The 25247-nt window shown below is 39.5% G+C and overlaps 1 protein-coding gene across 1 annotated transcript in view; it reads right to left on the bottom strand.

The window, feature by feature from the left end:
- Positions 1-25247, bottom strand: part of Atp6v0d2 (ATPase H+ transporting V0 subunit d2) — a 42287-nt gene that overhangs the window by 9105 nt on the left and 7935 nt on the right. The window contains exons 2-3 of the mRNA XM_050166307.1: positions 18478-18649; positions 1303-1481 (exon numbers count right to left, since the gene is read on the bottom strand). Of these exons, the coding sequence (XP_050022264.1) occupies positions 1303-1481; positions 18478-18649 (351 nt within the window). The remainder of the gene's footprint in view (positions 1-1302; positions 1482-18477; positions 18650-25247) is intronic.

Below are 25247 nucleotides of genomic sequence, written 5' to 3'. Positions count from 1 at the left end.
TACATGGATGCCCACACACATGTGTAAGTGTGTGGGAGCGTGTGTGTGTGTATGTGTGTGTGTGTGTGTGTGTGTGTGTACAAGTAGAAGACAGAGGACATCTTAGGTATCATTCCTTAAGAGGCACCCACCTCGTGTCTTGAAATAGGATCTCTGTCTCTGGCCTGGAGCTTGCCAAATAGGTTTGGCTAGAGGTCCAGCAAGTCCTATCTAGTGCTGGGATTAGACAAATGTGCGACAATACTTAGTTTTTTTTTTCCTTACAAGATTCTGTGGCACAAACTTAAGTCCTTACGCCTGAAAGAAAATTGCTTTACCAACTGAGCCATCTCCCTAGGCCTAGATGATTCTTTTGATATTGTTTGTTTTTATGAAGTAGAGTCTCTCTGTGTAACCAAACTGACCTCAGGTTTGCCAACCTCTTTCTTTAGTCACCATGTATGTGCCACCATGCCCAGCTCAGACGTCCTGTCAGCAACTATGAACCTGTATAGTATAAAACTACTTTCATAAAAATGTTTCATATTGAAGGTACATTTTCTAATGACTATGCTAACATGCACAGGCCATTTTACAAATAAGTATCCATGCTAAATGTAAAGCAAAGGATAACCAGACCACAACCCACAGTACTAGAGAAACTAGGTAACAAGGAGGCTCCTAAGAGGGATGTATGGATTACCCTGGGAAGGAGAAATAGATGAGATCCCCTGGGTAAACTGGAGGCAGGGGGTGGGACAGTAAAGAGGAGGAAACAGGGCATGAGAACATGGGGGAATGGGATGGTCGTGCTGGGGAGGGGACAGAGGGGGAAAACAATGAAAGAGATATCTTGATAGAGAGAGCTATTATGTGGCTAAGGAGAACCTGGTACAATGGAAACTCCCAGGAACCCACAACTGAATGTAACCAGGCTTTGTAGCCTCCTCATGAAAGGCCTTACCCTTTTACAGGAGTCAGTGGGGAAAGGCAGGGTTGAGGAACAGGAGGAGGGACAGGAAGGGCAATTGTGACTGGTGTGTAAAATGAATAAGAAAATTAAAATACAAAAGAAAAACAAGCCAGTGGTGGTGGCGCACGCCTTTAATCCCAGCACTCGGGAGGCAGAGGCAGGCGGATCCCTGTGAGTTCGAGGCCAGCCTGGTCTACAGAGCTAGTTCCAGGACAGGCACCAAAGCTACAGAGAAACCCTGTCTCGAAAAACAGAAGAAGAAGAAGAAGAAGAAGAAGAAGAAGAAGAAGAAGAAGAAGAAGAAGAAGAAGAAGAAGAAGAAAAGAAAAACAAAAAATAAGTTTTCATACCTAATGGTGTTTCAACCAGCACAGCCTTGAAGAGATCTGAGGTGGTCTCTGCAATGTTGACGGCTTCCATCTCCGTGAAACGGCCCAGTGGGTGACACTTGGCTAGAACTTCTTTCACAGACTTCTTTTGCAATGCTCCATTCATGAGCAGAATTACATTGTCTATCATATAGCTGCATCTGGAATAATGCCCAAGCATTAGAGAACAATTAACTGGGTAGTGTGGTGATTTTGTAGTTGGGCCCTGAAGAAGTCCACAGGTCAGACTCCCTGGTGTAGGGATAAGCCCTCCCCTTGGGGGCGGGCTGCCCTCGGGCATATGTTTACTGATAAATAGGGCGCGCAGATGCTGTGCGTGCTCCTGTCTCTGCCGGCTACTCCGCTGGAACCTTGGTTTCCTGAGTCTGGTTTTGTTATTAAACTTGTTCAAATACCTATTATCTTTGGTGATTATTAATCCAACCGCTGCACCCTGGGAAATGACATTCAAACTCAAGTTTGAAGAATGAGTGGAGTTTTTGACATAAAGTGCTGAGTCCTGGAGGATAGAGGTTTTCAAGGTAGAAGGAAGAACATCTGAGATAACACACACACATAAAGTCTGGATCACTGGGGTAGGCCCAAGATTGCTCATGGTGGGTCATGATAGATAAAGGGAGGATCTTGGGTATTAAGGATATTGGTGAATGCTGAATTTTTCAACTATAGGGAATGTTATGGTCTATGTGTTTAATATTAAAATGGAAGAAAAGGTAAATACATACATATAGAGTGTAGTGCTTCATAAAAGTTATTTTATTTACTCTCCATAACATCACTGTAATATTGGTATTATTAGTGTTTCCATTTTCTATTTGAGGAACCTGTGGCCCGGATAGATGCAAATGTAGCCCATGATAGCAACTACATCTAACAAATAGGACAGCTGAGACCCAAACTCTGGCAGTCTGCTTCAAGTACAGTACTTTTTAGTCCTTGTATTACTCTGTTTTCAGTGTTTAGGACCATGAGTAGACTGGGAAGTTTTTGGTTGAGAAGAGACAATATGGGAAGAAGACATTTACAGAACATGGAGATTCTGGACAGAATGAGTTTAAGGTGTACAAGAGCAAACCAAGAAAGAGCCAGAAACCCTCAGAAGTGTAAACTAAAGATATCTACAGACAGGGGGAGGCAGTTTAAAGCTAGAAGACAAAGCCTGAGAGGGATTAAGATCACTCCCTAGAGAGTATGTGTGCAGGCTGTAGGCATCTGATAGGAGGGAACCTCAATTGAGAAATGCATCCGTAAGATTGGTCTGTAGGCAAGCATATAGGACATTCTGTTACTTACTGATTGGTGTGGGAGGGCCACAGTTGGGCTGGTGGCCTTGGGTTCCATAAGAAAGCAGGCTGAGCAAACCAGTAAGCAGCAAACCTCCATGGCTCTGCACCAGCTCCTGCCTCCAGGTTCCTGTTACATTTGAGTTTCTGCCTTAGCTTCCTCCGTGAACAGAGATTCAGGATATGAAAGCCAAATAAACATTTTCCTAGCCTCATGGTGTTTTCATCACAACAATGGAAACCTTAACTAAGATAGTAGCAAAGAGTTCATTCTGTGTGACCACAGGAGGAACCTGTGATAAAGTGTATGAAGAAAAATGGCCAGATGGGGGATAGCCAGGGCAGTAACTCCAAAAAGTTCTAGAAAGTTATAAGGAGATATTAAAGAGTGTCAATGGCCACAGGTACATTAAGGTAGACACTGACACAGACATCCATATGCTACAGAAACTAAGAGACCATCTAAGCTAGTAAAAACACTTAGTAGAGTGTGTTTGTGGGAGAGGAAAGGGGGAAAGAAAGGCAAAGATGATCAATGTATGTTTAAATGAGTAGGAAATGAGAAGGACAAAGAGAGAGAGCTCATATCACAAGCTAACCTTTTTTTGTTTTGTTTTTGTTTTTCAAGACAGGGTTTCTCTGTAGCTTTGGAGACAAGCTGACCTTAATGTAAGAAGAAAATAGCCTTGCATGGGCTGGACATCTTCAATTTAGAAGGTCAGTATTTGCTTCATGTGAAAGAGGGGAGAGGGCAATGTGTAATGCCAAGAGGGGAGAAGCAGTGGAGAAAATGAGGTGACAGGTTGGAGGAGGGAAGGGACAGTCCACTGGTAAATGAACAAACAAACCATGTGGGGACTGCACCACAATATAGACTTGAAAAGTGACACCTTGCAGTGGATTGCGGTGAATTTGGATCTGGAAATACTGTTGCAGGAGGCTGGTGCATGGGTTACATGCTTACTCACCAATTCATTTTATGGTGGAAAAGCAAGTCTGCCTTGCCATGGAAAGTCTACAGTCTACCCCACTGAGAATTCTACCTAGCATTCTTGAAGCAGTTAATTATCCTTCATAAAAAGTTTCTTTGCTTCCCAAACAGCAGCAACAAATTTAGACATTATGAAATTTTAGAATCTTCTTTATCTGTTGAAAATGATACTTGCATGGTATTGTTTATCTAACTGTCCCTTTAGGCTCAAAGGCAATTACCTGGCAGAGGATTTACTACCATTTGATAGTCCTTGGTGAGCTTCGGGCCTTTGCTATTCCCCACTGCACCTCTATAATATAACAGCATATGTATTCCTGACATTCTGCAACTTAAGTCGGCACTGTGAGGAGGGTTTGCCTACATGTAATCACCTGCACAGCTGTGTGGACTGTGTTTATTATATGTGCTTATGTTTTTGCTAATACAGAAGTTGGCTTTTTATCACAAAGAACAAGGATAGTACGGATTGGTTTGAATTTTATTTCAACTCATTCTTCGAGTAGACTTGTTTCTAAAATAGCAATAACACCAGTTCTTATAGCATTGTTTAGGAAAGGAATGATTAGGAGATATCTCTTTCCTGTCTTCCTCCTTCCCTCCTTGTCCCCATCACACATCAATACCATCAGCTGTTGGAGGTAGGACGTTGCCCAGAAGATAGATTACTTTCTCCTGCTGTGATATACATAAAGCTCTGTGGCCATGAATATGGTCACTAGCTTCAAGTCACCTGGTTATTTACCTAGTTCAAACTCTTGCTTTAGGTAATTTTGTTCACAGATAGATTTAGATAAATTTGGTCACAGATCCAAAATCAGTACCTTCTCCGGCAGGGTAATTTTCACTACTACTCATAGTCTACACCAACTTCCCTGTTCTTAGCCCCTTTCTTAATAGTTTATCCTATGCCTAAGATATTGGCATCTGAGGAAATCATAGTGTAGTCACTCAATTTCAGAACTACTTTAAACTGTAAAAAATACATTATAGGCTGGGTGTGGTGGAAAACACCTGTAATGCTAACACTTGGGAGACTGAGGTAGAGGACCAGAAGTTTGAGGTCAAATTGAGCCATATAGTGAGACCCTACTTCAAAACTTATAAGTAAATACTAGTCATTCTAGAGTTTGTATTATGTGGTAAACATTTTGTAAGTTCTCATTCAAGCCTCCTGACAATTCACTGCCAAGACTTTACAGATGAGGGCACCGAGGCTAGGGCTGAGGAGTATGTGCCTGCAGATCAACCCGTCAAATCTGACAGCAATTTGTTGACAGTCATCAGAGTGAGTGGGGGGAGGTTGGCAATTGCAAACGCTTGGGCTAGGTGAGAGCATGCTTGGCAACCCACATGCGTGAGTTTGGTGACACAGAGGAGCAGGGTTCAAGACTGAAGTATCAAAACAGAGGGAAATAGAGTGTTCTTTTAAACAAATTTGGAACCAGAGAACATGAAGGGGCAGACTTGCTAGGGCCATGGGGCAGACTAAAGTAACCCATGCATATCAAAGCGGTTTTTAAATCATAATAAGATCTTCACATTAGAAAGAGCCATGACTTGGGAATAGATAAACATGATTCTAAGGCCAGTTCTGCCACTTAAAAGCCAGTTCTCAAGCACTCCATTTCCTCAGCTTAAGAATGGAAATATTTATTCAGTTTTGAATGGTTGACCTCAGGATTAGTCATAATAAGAAAACACAGGAGAGTGCCTTGAATTAAAGAAGGCCATACACTCTGAGAGGAGATTTTCCTACAAATTGGTCTCTGCAGCAGTGGAAATAGAACGTGAAAAACCACATCTTTAATATGAAAAATTTTTCAATGTTTATACCTTTTTATTGAGCTGGAGATTTCTTCATATATGGTTTTACATTTACTTTTAAATAAAAGAACCCTTTCTTTTTGGGGGGTGTATTAGATTTTTAAAAAATACCAATTCTAGGTCCCATTCCCTCCCCCTCTTCCCATTCCCTCCACACACCTTCCCACCCCACCCCCATTTAATCCCCAGAGAGGGTAAGGCATATTTATTTGTGGAAGGTACAAGGCCCTCCCTACTATATCTAGGCTGAGCAAGGTACACATCCAAAGAGAATAGGATCCCAAAAAGCCAGTGCAGGCAGTAGGGATAAATCCTGGTGCTACTGCCAGTGGCCCCTCAGTCTGCCCCAGCCATGCAACTGTCAACCACATTCAGAGGTACTAGTTGTGTCCTATGCTTGTTCCTTCCCAGTCTGGCTGGAGTTGGTGAGCTCCCATTAGCTCAGGTAGACTGTTTCAGTGGGTGAACCCATCATGCCCCAAAAGATGCTCAATCATACTACAAAAGCATTTGTTCAACTATGTTCATAGCAGCATTATTTGTAGTAGCCAGAACCTGGAAACAACCTAGATGCCCCACAACCAAAGAATGGACAAAGAAAATGTGGCACATTTACTCATTAGAGTACTACTCTGTGGTAAAAAACAATGACGTCTTGAATTTTGCATGCAAATTGATAGAATTAGAAAACACTATTCTGAGTGAGGTAACCCAGACCCCAAAATATGAATATGGCATGTTCTCTCTCTCTCTCTCTCTCTCTCTCTCTCTCTCTCTCTCTCTCTCTCTCTCATCTCTCTGTGGCCAGTTCTGTACTTTTGAACTCTTCATGTCTTTGGATGGTCATTATTCTAAATGTTAATTTTCTCTTTGGCAATGAAATCATTAACTTTAATACAGTGTTATTAAAGTATATCATATGCATAAATAAAAATGTTATAGTGGGGTCATTATATTTTATAATTAACATATACTAATATGAAACCCCCCAGACAAAAATGGAAGCAGTGCTTACCAGTGGCTGTCCTAAGTGACAGTCACTTTTGTACATAAAAAGACTTGAACTTGTTTTGGATGGAAGCACTGAAGACTCAGTCTGAACTCCTTTCTTTGGCCTCAAATGAACAGTGTATAACTTAATATACACTATATATATATATGGTCTAAAGGCATATGATTTTGATGTGGCTTGATCCTGGAAGTCACGTCTTTATTACATAGTTTACTTCATGGGTTGGGGTGTGCATGCTATGGTGTGTGTGGAGGTCAGAGCAAACTATGAGGGTGTCAGTTCTCTCTTTCCACTAGGTTCTGGTTCTTTGCTCAATGAGTCATCTTGTGGACTGATTTTTTTTTTACATTTTTTTACATTTTTACATAAAGTTTGATTGCTCCAGTTCCTTCCTACCTGAGAGACCACACCAGCATCCTTCTGTCTGTGCTCTGTGACAACTGTCTTAGGTGATCAGAGTTCTTAGATATGTTGACTAGGTCATGTTTGCACATATGGGAAACAAAGAAAGAAAGGAAGATACCATATAATTTCAGATATAACTGTTCACCAACAGATCTTTGTGTGTGTGTGTGTGTGTGTTGTGTGACATATTTGGTACATTTTAAAACAATTTATTTCAGCCCCCAGTGAAACTCCTCAATGGAAAGTACTGGTTTACCCATACAGGCTGACTTGTCATTCATTATGACTCAATAAGGGCCACACTGTATCTCTCGACTTAATAATTTTTCAAGTGAAGGTTTGACTTGATAAACATCTAATTAAGTCGTGGAATTGCTCAATTCAGACCCAACCAGATGTACGCCATGGGGAAGTCCTGACATTCTGAATGGTTTGCAAATACACTGCTGAGAATCAGAACACACACAAACATTCTGCTCCCTCTGCATTTTCAGTAACATTTCTATTTCTCTGGAGCTTCTTTTTTTAAAATAGAGGAAGTGAAAATTAATTTTTCAGAATGATTTAGTTTTTGTTTGTCACATTTATTTTCCTTCTAAAAATAACATACTGAAAAATTACTTCAAAAATGAGGATGTTGCTTACTGTGCATTACACAAACTCTATAACTGTTCATCTCTTTAGTATTTAAGAGAATGACCAGACTTGCTGAAAATTCCTCAAACTTATTTACATTTTTTCCACACCTGTGTCACGTTCTTTGTCTTTTCCCCATGCATAAAGATGCTGAAAGTTCAAACCCCTCTCACCTTCTCAGGCAATAGTCAGATGCATTTTTATTTTAGCTTTTAAAAATGTTTACAACTCAGGGCTGGTTAAGAGCCCCTGCTGCTCTTGAAAAGGACTGGGATTGAGTTCCCAGTACCAACATCAGGTAGTTTACAGCTGCCTGTAACTCTAGTTCCAGGGGAATCTGACACCCTCTTCTGGCATCCTCTGGAACCAGGCAAGCACTTGGTATACATACATAGGTATTCACACATCCACATAAAATAAAAATAAACCTGAGAGATGCTTTCAGCTGGAAGGGAATCTGTCTGTCTGACTGTTTATTCTCTCTGTCCCTGTGTCTTGGTTTCTATGCATGTATTCTGGCAGAAGCAATGATGAGTTTAAGAAATACTCAGCACATTCATTCACAAATATTCATTACCTATTTAATGGAATGTATGATCTGGAGTTGATTACTAATTTTGCCATTTCCAACTGTGTGCTCTTGGGTAAGTTATTTCATGTGTTCATTTGAAATATAGCTATTCATAGTTCTTAACCATCTGCAAAGACAAGGACTTTACTAAGTATGTTGTTGAGTGTTCCAGGTTTAGAGCAGAACAGGGATGCAATAAACATTTTCTTTATGTCCACATAAGTGTGTGAACTGATCCTTCTCTGGGAGTGGAAATTTCCCATTTCCTGCATTTTCTGTAACTTTTCTATCCACAGAATGATCATTATATGAAAAAGATGGTTCCCCCTCTTCAAGCAAACTTGAAGCTTCTCAGGAAGTGAGAAAACTATTAATAGATAAAAGTATGTTTTTGGTCAGCTAGATCAGTTAAACATGCTGGAACCATCTTTTACAGTCTGCTTCTCACAGTAAAGCACAATAACATTTCATCTTTAGTGTGTTCAATTATCACTCAGAGCACGTTTTATAGACTGGTATTTTTTTCTTTCTGACACAGAGAAGAAACTAATCCTGGTGAATAGTAGAGGATCTGAGAGAAGTACAATCTGCTAATATGTAAAATATAAAAATGATTATCTTTTGACAATCAATTTCACTTCTGAGAATCTATACTAAAGAAATGATGTCACATGAAAGAACAGGTGTAACTGCGGTGAGACTGATTACTGAACCACTTGAAATACCAAAGAAATTAAACAAGCTAGAGGTGGTGCCTGTAATATCAGTGCTCTGGATCCTAGGCTGGAGGACTGTGAAGTCACAGTCATCTGAGATTTACAGAGAGGCCTTTTAAAACTGATATATCAATCAGTCAATCCAGATAAAGAAAAAGGAATGATTAAATAAATCATGGTGTACCCAAAATAATACAATATACTGTATTCACTGTCTAAAATACATTTTACATGTATTTATCTGGAAAATTCGTAATAAATATGAAATAGACAACCTATAGACAATGTCTATAATGCAGTGCTATAGTCTACAACAAACAATAAAGCTAATGATATAAATTTGTCCTTTTGGGGCTGGAGAGATGGCTCAGAGGTTAAGAGCACTGACTGCTCTTCCAAAGGTCCTGAGTTCAATTCCCAGCAACCACACAGGGACCCCCAACCATTTGTAGTGAGATCTGGGGCCCTCTTCTGCTGCTGCAAGCAGAATACTGTACACATAATAAATAAATAGATATTTTAAAAAATTTGTCCTTCTATGTAAACATGTGTATACCTGAAACTTTTCACATAGAATATGTAGGAAAGATATAATCAAAACATATGTATGGGTACCATGGAACTTTGGAACATCAGTACTTAATGTATTCCTATATTTCAAAAAACCCAATAATGTTAGTGACACTCAGTATGGTTGTTGTGAGAATTAAGTGAGTTCATACATATAAAGCATTTACAAATGCACTACCTTGTAGTGAGTATTTTTTTATTTTTATTTTTTTTTATTGAGAAAAGGAAATTTCCACCTCCTCCCAGCCTCCCATTTTCCTCCCCCTCCTCCCACCCTTCTCCCCCTTCCCCCCTCTCCTCTCCCCTCCCTCTCCAGTCCAAAGAGCAGTCAGGGTTCCCTGCCCTGTGGAAAGTCCAAGATCCTCCCCCCTCCGTCCATGTCTAGGAAGGTGAACGTCCAAACTGGCTAGGCTCCCACCAAGCCAGAACATGAAGTAGGATCAAAACCCTGTGCCATTGTCCTTGGCTTCTCTTAATTCTAATTAAAAACTAATTTTTAAAAACATATTGATTCTTTGCAGTAAAAAAAAAAAAGAAGATAAACTAAAACTAGGACCACAGATATCTGGATCACCACCAAGGTAGATGTTAATCTGTATCTTAAGAACCAAGGTTATGAAACAGCTTCAAATCTCTAAGCAATCACAAGGGAGGAGAAACAGTTTGGAAACCAGGTTACCAGGATCAACCCCGCCCCCTGGTGGACAATTCATGGTTAGGCAGCTCATGGACAAAGCCCAAAGGAAAGAGCTTGCCTTTGACCCAGATTTGTATCCCACTTGAAAATCTGTTGCAAGGGAAGACATCCTGAACTCCTCCACACCCAGTCCCTTAATATCCTTAATCCTCAAGCGCGAATTTTGCTAATTTTAGCAGCAGTATTAAACTGGTCTCTTTTTCTTTGTTCGTTTCACCACTTCCACATAGGTATACAACCTCTTCCTACAAGCTTGGCTTGGATGCTTGCCTCTTTGTGCACCCTTTCCTCACTCCTCCAGGTGAACATTCTGCTGGCATTCGCAAGAAAAATTTGCTACTTTTTTTTTTGCATGTTTGAAGATTTTTGAGTGAAAGTAGACTGGATGTGCTTAATTATTGTGTAAGTGCATATGCTTACTGGTGATTTTTCACAAATCTGCAATTTATGTAACAATCCAGGGACCCTCATTTGGTTTAACCATATCCCATTTTCTCTTGAAATTACTAAACATTTTTAAACCAAAGACTCTGCATTTTGCTTGCAGTTGCTATCACAAAATACGAAGCTAACCCCTTTTTAGAATTAAACTCACAACTCTGTATTGTATAAAATGACATTTCTTCCTTAAGGCTTTGAATGACTAAAGGACTTTTTCTTGGAGGATCCCAAAGTAGCATAGTGTAGAGTCGTGGTTATGAGAATTTCCTAACCTGCATCAGGGTCACCTGTAAGACTTATTAAATAAAATGCAGATACACAGACATGTTCCAAGACCCACTAAGCCATGATTTTTAGAAGCACAATCTTGGAATTTGCACCTTTAATAATTCTTTCACAGTTAGAAAACAAAACTCTTACGAATTTATTTTTAATATTAGACTCTTGCACAAATCCTCACTTGCAGTAGTTCTTAAAACATGTGATGATCCAACGAATATCACCCAGTTTAGGCAGACCAGATTTCAATTCTGCAGAATAGCGCTGGTGTTTTCAGCTCTTATAGGGCTGGGGAGGTTAAAATGATGAGGCATTTATCAGTCACTGCAGGTGAGACTGTTTAGCCACGCCCTTGCTTCTGGTGGAATTTCTGGAGACGGTGAAAGCTTTCAGGCAGAGCCTTGTGTAAAATTGGGAGAAAGACTTTTCGGCTGGAAACTCACAACCAGGAATGAAGAGTGATTCTGAGGTAAGTGACTTGGCATCACTGTGACAGATGTAAACAAGTCAAGGAGAAAGACTGACTGACTCACCATTTCAGAAGTTTTACTTAACCCTGGTGGGAAGCAGTGGCAGAGCAGAGCCTTCCACTCACACTGGCCTGGTAGCTGGATTCGCGGCAGTTGCTCACACAGGCTGAACATAAACCGCTCACAACTTTTGTGAATTGAGAAAGGCTTGCCAGAAGTAAAGTTTGGTCTACCTGAAGTTTAATAATATTTATCTGATCAGCAGCACAACACATCAGGTGACACCTGTGACATCCTGTGATGTCATGAAGACATGAAGGAGGCAGGAAAGGCATGCCCTAGAGACATGCCTTCTACTTCCTTCAACCAGGACCCAGCTCCATCACCTTCCAGTAATTTATTCAAAATATCAGCCTATCCATAGAGTCAACTATTTATTAGATCAGAGAGAGGCCTTAAGTTCTAGCCATTGGTGGAAAAAAAAAGTCTCTCACAGACACACCTACAGGTGTGCTTTGCTTTTCTCTTGGCATCTTTTAATCCAGTCAAATTAATAGTCAAGATTTGTAGGGATAAGCCCTCCCCTTGGGGGCGGGCTGCCCTCGGGCGTATGTTTTACTGATATATTGGGCGGGCAGAGGCTGCGCGCCCCTTCCCTTCCTCTCCTGTCTCTGCCAGCTACTCCGCTGGAGCCTTGGTTTCGTGAGTCTGGTTTTGTTATTAAACTTGTTCAAATACCTATTACTTTTGGTGATTATTAATCCGACCGCTGCAAAGATTGATTGCCACTATTGCCAATCACATAATATTATTGGAAATTTGACTGTGGAAATAAGAACATAGTATATAATAAGCCAAGTTTTGAGAAAGGGAAACACAAAGCTTAACATAGCTAAATAGTCTGAACCAGAGGGAAGGCTCTACAGTCATTTAAAAACAATGTCAGAATATCATTTATGTTGGAAAAAAGGTGACAGTGAATGTAAGGAAGCTAATGTTTCAAATCAACAGTGATTTTAGTCCTTTAAAAATGAATAGAAAGAAACTATACAAAGTTGTCAAGCAATGATGACATAAATGGTAATTTATTTATATTATATGCTTTAATTCACATTGGATTTTGAACTTCTTTTGTCTACAGAGAAAAATAAAACCCTTGTAAATTATTTCTTCCTTTTCCCTAGACTGCCTAGTAACTACTGCTGCTTTCCCTCACTCATCACAAATCTAGATACTAAATTCTGAGACCTCTAACTCCTAAAAGTGTCTAACCACAATGTAACCATCCCCTCTTTCCTATCTCCCCTGCCAAGATTTCCAGTGCAAATTTAAGAAATAACTTCCTCTGTATTTTCTATGCTTTGTCTCATCTCCGGAACACATCTTTTATAATAACAACAGAATTATCTCCTTAAATACATCATTCCACTCACTTTATGAAGTAGGAAGTATTAACAAGTAAAAACAAATAAGTAAACAAGAAGGAATGCAGCACATTTAGAACAGGGCTTCTTGGAGTACAATACTGGGTACTTACATAACAGCTCTGCAGACTTAGGGATATTATTTTTCCATGTGTCCCAGTAAATAATTATGATAGCAGCATTGGCAGTTATTGAATGAGCACTGTGTACACAACAGTCCTAAGAGCTGGTACCCTCTCACTGGTCATATGAGAAAAGAGCATAAAGACATAGCATTAAACTGCTTGGTTATCTGGCCAGCTGCGGTGGAAACGTCCAATCATTTCATCTTATGGTCTCACAGCAGGAACGCAGTCCTTGTCATATTTGGTAGTGACTATCAAGAGAGGGTCACAGTTTGGCACAGGGAAGGCATGTCAACTTGGGTATCTTTGGGAAAGTCTTCCTTTCTTGACTTTTACTTAGGATGAAAGCCCTGAACCTGGCCAGGCTCTTTTCTTTTCCCCACTCCTTTCTCTTTAAACATCTAGGTCCATACCCAGATGAAAAGAGTTCCTCTTTCTAAGCACAAATTCTTTTCATGTCTCAGTTATTCCCTCAATATATGCACATTTTAAATATTGCTTGTGTTCTGCCTTCTCTGCAGATCCTTTAACGTCATAGCTATTGCTCTAAGTCTGTAGATGCCCCTGCCTGACTGAATGCCTGAGTTTATGACAGTTGCTGCCTAATCCTGTCTTGGCTTTTCACCATTCAAGGACACATCTACTTCGTTTAGATAGACATTCTCAGTGAACCTGAGTCATGGTGTTCATTTCCTGTCTAGACTGCTAAGGACTTGCCTGGTTTTAGTACTGAAAGGCCCAAGTCTATAGAACCTGAACACACAGCACAAAGCAAAGCCTTCAGATAATCTGTAGGCCATGGATGAGAGAGTAAAGAACTTTGGTTACCCCTTATAAATGAATCTTTAAGGTTTCTTCAGATTAGCCTGAGATTCTCAGTATCTCTCATCTTTAACCCAAGATTTCTCATTGTATTCATCCCTGTGCCTACTGTTCCAAATCCCTACTCCAAATACCTAATATTCCCAGACATTCAAGTAGGTAAAATAGCATAGTATTTGTATGTAATCTGCATGCATCATTCCATATATTTAACTTATATTCTAGATCACTCCTATTAACTGATATGATATAAATTCTGTATATGTAGTTATATTTTAAAGCAGCATGACAACAAAAATCTGTACATGTTCAGTACAGTAGGTACAATATTTATCAGCATATTTTTGATCTACTCTTGATGGAGGTCAGGACTGCTACATAGGTCTTGAAGGCTGTATTTTTCTGGTCATTGTATTAAAATTTTTTATCATCTTGGTAGTAGAATGCTTTGAATGCTTGAAAAATTATTTTAAAAAGATGCTCATCCAAAAGAGAAGAGCAGCTGAAATGCTTCTGTAAAGAACCGAGTAGGAAGGAAGAAAAACAATTTTAGTCTATACTAAGCAATCTTCACTGACATGCTGCTGGATCTGTTCCTTTGTTTCATAAACTGTGCATAATTATGGTATGCAAAAACCTTCATATATTCTTGTTATGAAGGATTTAAAAATATCTGCTCCACATTTTTAAAATAAGTTTCTCACGTACAGTAATTATCTCACATAAAATGTGCACAGCTTAAGATAATCAATTTAAATTTAGACTGTCTTCCTTAGGGTTGACTTTAACAGCACTACAGTGTTGCCTCAGGATATTTTCTACTAGGGAAAGATAGAATTCTGATTGTTGGAAGTTCGTTGGGGCTACATAGGTGCTTGACTTCACAGAACATTTTGGAGGAAGTATAAGAGAAGATACTTCAGAACTGTGAGACACTGTTCCCACATTTGCACACAGTTGGTTATTGAAATAAATCTCTAAGCTCTGCAGAAAGCAGCAGGCTTCTGCCAGAAATGAAAAGTCACAGCACAATATATGATGAGATGAAACACAGATCGCTCTGTAGGAGCCAGATGTAGTGGCACACATCTGCAGTGCTGGCTCTCAGGAAGTTGAGGCATGTGAATCAAAAGACCAGAGCCATCTTGGGCTGTAGGGTCAGGTAGCTACATGGTTTGACCTAGTCTCAAAATATTAAGGGTGGGGAGGGAGCTCAGTGGGAGAGTGCTTGCTTAACACGCTCGTGACCCTGGTTCAATTCCCAAAAGTTCAAAAGTCATAAGACCTAGGTGCACATTCCCAGATCAATCCCAGATACTTGGTAGGTTGAGTCAAGAGGACTGTAAATTCTGGATCGGTCAGACAGTTTAGATAAGCCTGGCTGTTAGTGGGATTGTGTGTGAAAATGCAAAGTAAAGTGGTGGAAGCATATGCTTGGAATCTCCAGAACAGATTTTTCCTTTCTTTTTAGTTTTTTTTTGAATGCAGTGCTGAATGCCTGTCTTCCTTCCATTAAGAGGTTTAGGAAGGAAGAACACAAATTCAAGGTCAGGTTGAGCTCTACAGTGAGACAGTCTCAAGAAAACAAGAGAAAACAAAAAACTAGGCAATACAGGACAGCAAATCCCTATAACCCAAGGAATTAAAAAGTGAAGGCAGGAGGATTAGGAATTCGAGGGTGGGTTTGACTACATTCTAAGTTCTAGACCACACAGGGCTACGTAAAACACTGTATCAAAAAAACCAAACCAACCAACCAAACAAACAAACAAATTCATAAAATATCCTAAACACACATGCAAATGCCCATAAATAAATATAAAAAAAATAAAGATTACTGTATCTGAGGTATAGTCAGTGGTAGAGCACTTTGCCTAGTATGTGTGAGGTCCTGAGTTTGGTCTTCAGCACCAAAATCATACAATACCAATGCTAAGTATTATAATATTAAATCACATCCAACCAAAAAGTTTTTTGACACATTATTTCTAAAAAAAGACTACTATATTAATTTACAAAGTATGCACATCAATTAAAAAGTTCTGTAAACCCTAATAAAATAGGTAAATAATTTAGTCTAGTAATATATAAGTATGGAGTAATCAGTTCTACTCATAAGGAACAGAAAATCAAAGGGAGAGGTTGCGAGCTTTTACCTTATCAGATTGGTAAAAGTTTTAAAAGAATACAAAATGCTGGCAATTGTATAAGAACACAAGCCTTCTTATATACTATTTTGGAGATTCAAACTGGTGCTATTTTTGTTGTGAGCAGTTTAGAAATATTTACCAAAGTTTAAAATGCACTTCTAACCTGAAGCAGGGGGATCACGAGTCTAAGGCAAGCCTGGGCTACATAGTGAGTCTCAGACTACTTATTTAGATACAGAGAACCTTTCTCAAAACAAAACAAGTCAAGAAAAACATGTTTCTTTGACTTATCACTTCTACTGCAACAAACTGAATCTAGGAATCAACTCAAGACACACCTAGATGGCTAGGGATGTGGCTCACTAGCAGAGCACTTCCCTTTCCTTGCAAACATAAGGTCCTGTGCACTGAAAAGAAATATCTTCATGGAAATCAGATAACTGAAATTTAATTTTTCAATGTAAAGAAATAAAAATAGTTTAGCTACATGTTGAGAGATGACTGGAAATGGAGTCATGGCATATTTATAATACAGAATTATATGATTATTTAAGGATGACAATGTTCACAGGGATATCAGTAAGAAATATTAAGAGAGAGAGAAAGGGGGCAGAATGAAAGATGATGCCTATATACATTTGAAATATTGAGTGCTGGTTAGGGCATGCACTATTAGACACATATGCATGTAGGTGATTTTATGAAATAATACATAAGAAAATAAGAAGTGATTCCACTGGGGAGATGAACTGGGTAGAGATCAAGGGTTATGTGGAATAGGGCAATTTTTATGCTTTTCTGAACTCCTGTTAAGTTATAATCATGCTCCTTGATTTTTCCTTCTCTGCATGCCTTCTCTCTTTATTTTTCTCCCTTCCTTCTGTTTTTTTTTCCTCCTATGCAACATGCATTATAGAGCCCAGGGCCCTTTCTGTGCTAGCAAGTGCACCAAGCAACAAATTCAGCCATATTTTTCTTGGCAATATTTATTAATCATGAAGTAAAGTTGATCTTCCAAGAGCATGAAATAGTAGGAAATCTCAAACAGTCAAGCCTCCCTTTATTTTTGGTCTTGTCCAGTACTAATGACAGAATGTTCACATTGATTTGACCCATATTAACTATGGTATGTGGTTCTATTTCTATGGAATATTTTCTAGTTGTCATTTTTAGATTGAAATACATATCTGAAATAATGTGAGAAGATTTTCTAACTGACATTTTCCTCTCAATCTAAAGTGAGGCACAGCAGCCAGCATCCATCCAGCTTTATTCAGCTCAGTAGAGTCCCTTTGTCTATTCACTAGACTCACGGTCAGAGCTGATGATATTTACATACTGTAAGAATAGATGATGAAGAAATAGAAGAGAGATGGAAACATAAAATCACCTTTATTGTTATACTACTAGGCAGTCTTAAAGGCAGAGGCTGAAACTGCTTCTTTAGAAGACCCTTCTGCCATCTGCCTATTTGTCCTAACCGTCTCCCTGCTCATCAGAACCTATCTCTACACTCCGTAGTTTTCTCCCAGGCCCTTCTTACATGCACTCCAATCCTCACATTGATTCATAGACACTTTCCTGATTTCTGTCTACTGCTAAACACATTGTTCTATACCAAGTCCTGTTCTTTTATTTCATTTATCTACTTTTAGACCCATACAATCCAGCATTTACATCATTGTTAACATATTTTTGTGAATACATTGCATGTTTGAGTGCTAAGCGTTTGGTAGAACTTGGGTCTATTAGTTATAACTTTGTTGCTTATAATTAAATTTGATCTATGTAATACACAGCATATCTGTTGTAAGTGTTTTTAGTTGGGACGGCTAGAGTGGTACAAAGCTATTTCAAATGTCTCAGGTGAGCACTGGTATAGTTTGTCATTTATTACTTTGTTAGCATTAGAATTTACCTTAGAATGGAAAGTTGAAACTACTTGGGAAAAGAATAAAATGTGCAACTATGACAGGAGGCAATTGTACTGTGAGAAAGGGACCAGAAAGGTAAATATGACCTTTAAAACAATTTTTGAGTCTTCTGGTGTGGGAGGTCCTTCTGTATAGGTGTTGCTATTACTGGTTAATGAATTAAAAAGCTGTTTTGGCCAGTGGCTTAACAGAATAGAGCTAGGCTGGGAAAACTAGACAATGCTGGGAGAAAGAAAGTGGAGTAAAAGGAGAAGCCATGTATCCATGCCAGAGACAGATACCTAAACTTTACCCAGTAAGCCACAGCCTTGTGGCAATACACAGATTAATGGAGATGGTTAGTTTAGGATATGAGTTGGCCAGGAATACATTTAAGCTATTGTCCAAACAGTATTGTAATCAATATGGTTTCTGTTTGATTATTTTGGGACTGAGCAGCTTGGAACAAAGTGACTTCCTACTACATTCTCCCACCTTGAAAATGATACAAAAAGTCACATAAGATTTACCTCAGTACTAACACTTTAAGGATTAGCTCCATTCAGTATTCATTAAAACAAAAGCACTGTAGATGGAGGTTATCACCACCTCCACAATCAGCTTTATATTCATGAGGTCTTCTCTATTACAAAAACAGGTTGTGAATTCACCAGTCACTAAAATCTGTATGCATTCAAAATTGCAGGCAATGAAGTCTAACACAGACACTCAGGCCTGTTCTTCCACTTATAAGCGTTAGGGGTCATCATCCATCATATTGGGGTTTAGCAGAGTTTCACTTACGTCATGTAGGTGAAAAATGTGCTCAGGGGCTCCAATGAATGATTCCGGAAATAGTCAAACTCTCTGCAGAGCTTTTTCCTCATCTCTGTGTCAATTTTGGAAACAGTGAGAGGGTTTGTTTCATTAGCCAGGAAGTTGCCATACTCAGTGGTCTGGAGATGAATTTTCAGATCTGAAATGTAAAGAACCCCCAAGTCAAGTTAAACTTGAAGAGGTATTTGTGGTAACTTTAAGATGAAGACATATTGATTATCTTCTTAGATTTTTACATGTATATATAATTAGACTACAGTGCTGATCTCTAAAGAAATGAAAAAGTCACTGTAAATATTGATATTGTAACATACCATAAGAATTTCAAATTACCCAAGAAATGGTATTATTTCACACAGCTAAAAACAAGCAAGTAAGCAAGCAAGCAAGCAAACACAAAAAACCTAGACCAGAGCCATTAATTTTAAATGTCAGTTAAAAGGATCTGGAATCAATTGAGAGACAATCCTCTGAGCTGATGATTTCCAAGTTTTTCAATGGGACAAGGCTCTTCCCCACCCTAAGTTTCACCTTCTGGTAGAGACCCAGATACACAGAGGTTAGAAGAAAAGTGTCCTTTGCTTGGCAGCCTTCACTTTATGCTGGTGATGTGTGTCTACTCTGTTGCTGCTGTTGGCCACCAGTGCTATCATCCTGTCAACTCAGGACCAGGGGACTCTCCAGGAATATTTTAGACCTTCACCACCACATTGGGACTGCTATGCCATCCAGCTTCATGGTCCAAACAGCGACAGGGTTGTCAACCTTTCCATTATGCAGAGGCCTACCCAGACTTATGGGTTGTAATGTAAGTCATTCTAGTGAAGTACCCATTACAATATTCACTCATTCTTTTAGTTCTGTTCCTATATAGAACTCTCAATAATACAGATGGCTTTACATTGGCCAATTTTAACCTTTAGTAAATAGCTTGAGAAATCTGAGAATGCTAAAGCTTTGTACAACTTGAGTAAGAGACCAGTGACAGCTGACATAGATATGGGGTGGGATGGGCAGCCTCTGTAGCTCAATTTTAGTATCCTTTAATTACAGATGAAGAAGCTGAAGTCCAGAGGTACTTATATGGAGGTTGTCTTGAAACTAGAAGACGTTTTACTCAAAGAATCAAGCATCACCACTACATCATTCATTCTTTAAATGTCAATGATTTGTATTGCAGAGAATTGACCTCAATTCCAGCTTCATTTTATTGTCTTTTCTTCTTCGAAAGGCCATGGCCATACTTTTGTTACTGTTGATTCCACCCCACTCTCTAGAATCATGTAAGTACATTGGGATTCAAAGCCATATTTAATTGACTAAAACGTCATTTAAAAGTTATAATTTGGGGCTGGAGAGATGGCTCAGAGGTTAAGAGCATTGCCTGCTCTTCCAAAGGTCCTGAGTTCAATTCCCAGCAACTACATGGTGGCTCACAACCATCTGTAATTGGGTCTGATGCCCTCTTCTGGCCTTCGAGCATACACACAGACAGAATATTGTATACATAATTTTAAAAAAAGCTATAATTTGCTGTGATCAATGCAATCATTATCATATACTCTGTAAAGCCTCGAGGAAGAGAGAAGGGTTTAGAGTTGATACAGTCAGGTTATGGCAAGGGTGAAATAAAGCAATAGGTCTGATTTAATCACCAGTTTTTTAAAAAAGGCAAGTGTAGTATATAGAAACTACTTCAAAATGTTAATTTCTTCTAATCTACTCCCTAAACAGTTTGATTGTCTAAGAACTTTGACTTTTATTCTCTAAATGGGGAATTTCCCAACTGATGTATTCAGTTCCATTATTAGGTTTAATAATTATCTAGATTTTAATACATATATTAAATTGTTATGTTGTGTTATGTTCAATATGGAATATCCCCTGCAGATTCTTGGGTTTGGTAGCACTGTTTGGGATTGTAGAACCTTTGGTGTGGGGACACACACAGATGTGTGCCTGTTCAACCCCGACTGGAGGTCAGAGAGTTTGAGCTTATTTTGCTCTTTTAAAGTTGTTGCCAACAAATGTGACTACACACCCTGACCTAGGATGTGGTTACTTAGTGTTTTGAACATTAAGATGTCCCATAGGGGTGAATCTGGTCCACCCTGACCAAAGGTCAGAGAGTTCAAGCCCATTTCTGTTCCTTCTTTTAAAATGAGAGGTTTGACATACAGAATGGCTGCCTATGGGATACTTGGTCTGGGATGTGTTCACTACACATTCCTGCTCAAAACATCAAGTGCTTTACTCAGGAAATAATTTTTTGATGTCTCAAGTACTGAAGAAAGTAACAGTACTGGTTGTCCTTTCTGTCATGTTAAAGCAGTCTTTTGCCTTCTCCCCCACTTTGTATTAGAATATAAAAGCGTATAACAAGTAAATGTGGGTGAATTCAGTATCCAGAATCCACTGAGTTGCCCTCCCTGTGCCATCTATCCTATGTCTCTGTGTTTCTTCCTTATCTCTGTTCCGTCCACCTAACATTTGTACTCCACATGCCCCCTACCCTGAAGCATACAAGCCTGCTGTGGCTGGACCATGGCAGAAGTCACCTCAAAAAGGTGTCTCTTGACACGTTGGGTCATAGAATCTAAGCCCATTGGGTAAAGTTCAGTAAAATTACAAACCTTTCTCTGCTTCTAATACTAAAAATGGGAACAGACCACAGACTGACTCACTGTGTCTTCAGTGACATAGTTCCTTAAACTATAAGACACACTAAGACATTCTTTCCTTAAGTTGCATAAGTCAGATATTTTTCACAATTATGAGAAAATTAATTAATATAAAACAAGGCACTTCATCTATTTTGCTAACTTAATATTATTCATATAATATTAAAACTGCATAATTCTCTTCAGTGCTTTAGTATATCAAATCTTCTTTCTCTTCCCCCCTCTTTCCCTTCCTCCCTTCCCTTCCTGTCTTTCCTCTCTTCCCCCTCTCTTCCTTCTCCTCCTCCCGGTTCCTCTTCCTCTCTCTCTCCAATTCTCCCTCTTTTGCTTCTTCCTCCCTTCCTTTCTATGGTCTTGGGGGTTTTCACATGTAGGTAAGCTAGCTTTGAACTCAACAGCCTTCCGCCTCAGCCTCCCACCTATTGGAATTATAGGCATCTGTTTCTTTACTAAAATTTCCCTCCTACCTTTTCTTGGTTTGCATGATCATCTGACACAGATTCTTTTGCCAATCCATTAATTGATTTTCCTAGTCTCTTTGCTGTTTATGAACTTCTGTCATAAAATTTATCCTTTTCTAAGAACTGTTTTAACATTGTCCTGCTCTTATAAGTGGCGTGTAATAGTCACTTGCTTCTCTGAGTAATTTAAAACAAGACTTAGAAGCCTCAGCAAGGGACCTCTGCTGAAGCATGTCCAAGCCAGTGACCTCCTCCAGAGCAGGCCTGAGTCAGTGACCTCTGCCAGAGCAGGCTTGAGTCAGGGACCTCCAGGGGACCGAGCCCAAACCAAGGACTTCCACAGGAACAGGTCTGAGCAAGCAACCTCCATTGGAGCAGGCCCAAGCCAGTGACTTCCACTGGAGCAGGCATGAGTCAGCAACCTCTGCAGGAGAAGGAACAGGTAAGAGGGAGTGACCATGAAGGGAGCAGGGCTGAGCCAGAGACATCTGTGGAACTGGACCTAAGCCAAGGGCCTCTGCGGGAGTAAGCCTGAGCCAGGGACATCTGCAGGAACAGGCCCAAGTCAGCAACCTCCACAGGGCAGGTACAAGGGAGTGACTCCCAAACAAGCAGGCTGAATCAGAGATTTCTGTGGTACCAGGCCTGAGGCAGCTACCTCTTTGGGAGAAGGCTTGAGCCAGCTACCTCTGTGGTACCAGGTCTGAGCCAGCTACCTCTGTGGTAGCAGGCTTGAGCTAGCAGCCTCTGTGGGAGCAGGTCTGAGAAAGCAACCTCTGCAGGAACATGTGTGAGAGAGCAACCACCAGAGGAGCAGGCTCAAATCAGATACCTCTATGGGACCAGGACAAAGTCAGGGATCTTCACAGAGACAGGCCCAAGCCAAAGACATCTGTGGGAACAAGCCCAAGCCAGCAACCTCTGCCAGAGCAGAGCCCAAGCAAGTGACCTCTGTGAACTCAACTCACCTATAAAAAGATACAGGTAACAGATTAGATATTGAAACAGAATCCATCCTACTGCTGCATATAAGAAACATACCTCAACCTCAAAGACAAACATTGTCTCAGAGTAAAAGGTTGGGAAAAAATTGTTCAATCAAATTAATCTAAGAAACAAGCTGGTGTAGCTATCCCATTATTTAACAAAATAGACTTCAAACCAAAATCAATCAAAAGAGACAAAGAAAGACATTTCATATTAGTTACAGGAAAAATCCATCAAAAGAAAATCTCAATACTGAACATCTATGCCCCAAATAGAAGGGTACCATCATATCTAAAAGAAACACTACAAAAAAAAAAAAAAAGCTGGGCAGTGGTGGTGCACACCTTTAATCCCAGCACTCGGGAGGCAGAGGCAGGCGGATCTCTATGAATTCAAGACCAGCCTGGTCTACAAGAACTAGTTCCAGGACAGATTCCAAAACCATAGAGAAACCCTGTCTCAAAAAACAAAAACAAAAAGAAAAAACAAACAAACAAACAAACAAAAAGAAACACTACTAAAGCTTAAATCATACATTAAACCCCACACAGTAATAGTGGGAGACTTCAGCACCCTACTTTCACCACTTGACAGGTTTGTAAGACATAAAATTAACAGAGAAATAAGAGAACTAACAGATGCTATGACTCAAATGGACTTAAGAGACATCTATGGAACATTCCATCCAAACATAAAAGAATATATCTTCTTTTCAGCACTTTATGGAAACTTCTCAAAAACTGACAACATACTGAGTAACAAAGCAAATCTCAACAGATTAAAAAAAATGGAATAACCCCATGTATCTTACTGGATCACCATTGTAGTAAGAGGGGCTGCTTGTTGGTCCCCAGCTGCTCGGATCCCCGAAATAATCACACGGAAATCGTATTAATTACATCACTGCTTTGTCCATTAGCTCTAGCTTCTTATTGGCTAACTCTTACATATTAATTTAACCCATTTCTATTAGTTTGTGTATTGTCATGTGACAGTGGCTTACTGGTAAAGTTTCAGCATGTCTGACTCTGGCGGTGGCTCCATGGCTTCTTTTTGACTCCACCATTCTTTCTCCCAGCATACAGCCTAGATTTTTCTGCCTAGTTCTATTCTGTTCTTGCCATAGGATCAAAGCAGTTCTTTATTCATTAACCAATAAAAGCAACATATAGACAGAAGGACTTCCCACACCACACCATGGCTTAAAATTAGAATTAAACAGCAACACTAAATTCAGAAAGCACACAAAAAAACATGCAAATTAAGCAGTGCTCACCTGAATCACAAATGGGTAAAGAAAAAAATAAAGGAAGAAAAAAAGACTTCCTAAAATTCAATGAAAATGACCACACAACATACCCAAATTTATGGGACACAATAAAAGCAGTGTAAAGAGGAAAGTTCATAGCACTAAATGTCTATATAAAGAAGCTGGAAAAAATCCCACACCAGTGAGTTAACAGAACACCTGAACACTCTAGAACAAAAAGAAGCAAACTCACCCAGAAGGACTAGACAGCAGGAAATAAACAAATTGAGAGCGGAAATTAGCAAATAGAAACTGATATGGGATTCCCCTCTGTATACTGTGAATACCATTGGTTAATAAGTAAACTGGATTGGCCTAATATGGTGAAACAAAACAAAGCTAGATGGGGAAAACTAAACTGAATGCTGGGAGAAGACTGAATCAGGGGAGAAGCCATGAAGCCACCAGCAGAGACAGATGTGCTAAAACTTTGCTGCTAAAAGAACAAATAATTCAATAAAAGATGGGATACGGATATAATCAGAGAACTCTCAACAGATGAATCTAAAATGGTTGAATGATATTTAAGGAAATGCTCAACATCCTTAGCCATCAGAGAAATGCAAATCAAAACAACTCTGAGATTCCATCTTACACATGTAAGAATGGCCAAGACCAAAAACACTAATGACAACTATGCTTGGGAGGATGTGAGGTAAAGGAAACACTCTTTCCTTGCTTGTGGAAGTGCAAACTGGCACCCTCACTTTGGAAATCAGTGTGACAATTTCTCAGAAAATTAAGAAACAGCCTACCTTAAGACCCAGGAATACCATTTTTGGGCATAACCCAAAGGATGCTCAATTATACCACAAGGACATGTGCTCAACTATGTTCATATCAGCATTGTTTGTCATAGCTAGAGCCTGGAAACAACATAAATACCCCTTGACTAGGAATGAATAAAGAAGATGTGGTATATTTACATGATGGAATATTATACAGTGGAAAAAAACATAATGGCATCTTGAAATGTGTGGGTAAATGGATGGATCTAGAAAACATCATATTGAGTGAGGTAGCTCACACTCAAAAAGACCAATATAATATGTATTTACTCATAAGTGTCTTTTAGACATAAAGCAAAGAAAAACTAGCCTACAATTCACAATCCAGAGAACCTAGACAGCAAAGAGGATCCTAATATAGACATAAGTTGGTGTGGAAAGTCCTTCTGTTTATGTGTTGCTTTTATTGGTTAATAAAGAAGCTGCCCTCAGCCAATGGCTTAACAGAATATAGAGGACAGAGAGAGAGAGAGAGAGAGAGAGAGAGAGAGAGAGAGAGAGAGAGAGAGAG

The sequence above is a fragment of the Alexandromys fortis genome, unplaced genomic scaffold (genome assembly GCF_014885135.2).
Source record: "Alexandromys fortis isolate MF-2015 unplaced genomic scaffold, M_Fortis_MF-2015_v1.1 scaffold_18, whole genome shotgun sequence".
In the NCBI taxonomy this organism is placed as follows: Eukaryota; Metazoa; Chordata; class Mammalia; order Rodentia; family Cricetidae; genus Alexandromys; species Alexandromys fortis.
Note: the sequence above shows the minus strand (reverse complement) of the source record. Positions and strands in the feature narration are given on the sequence as shown.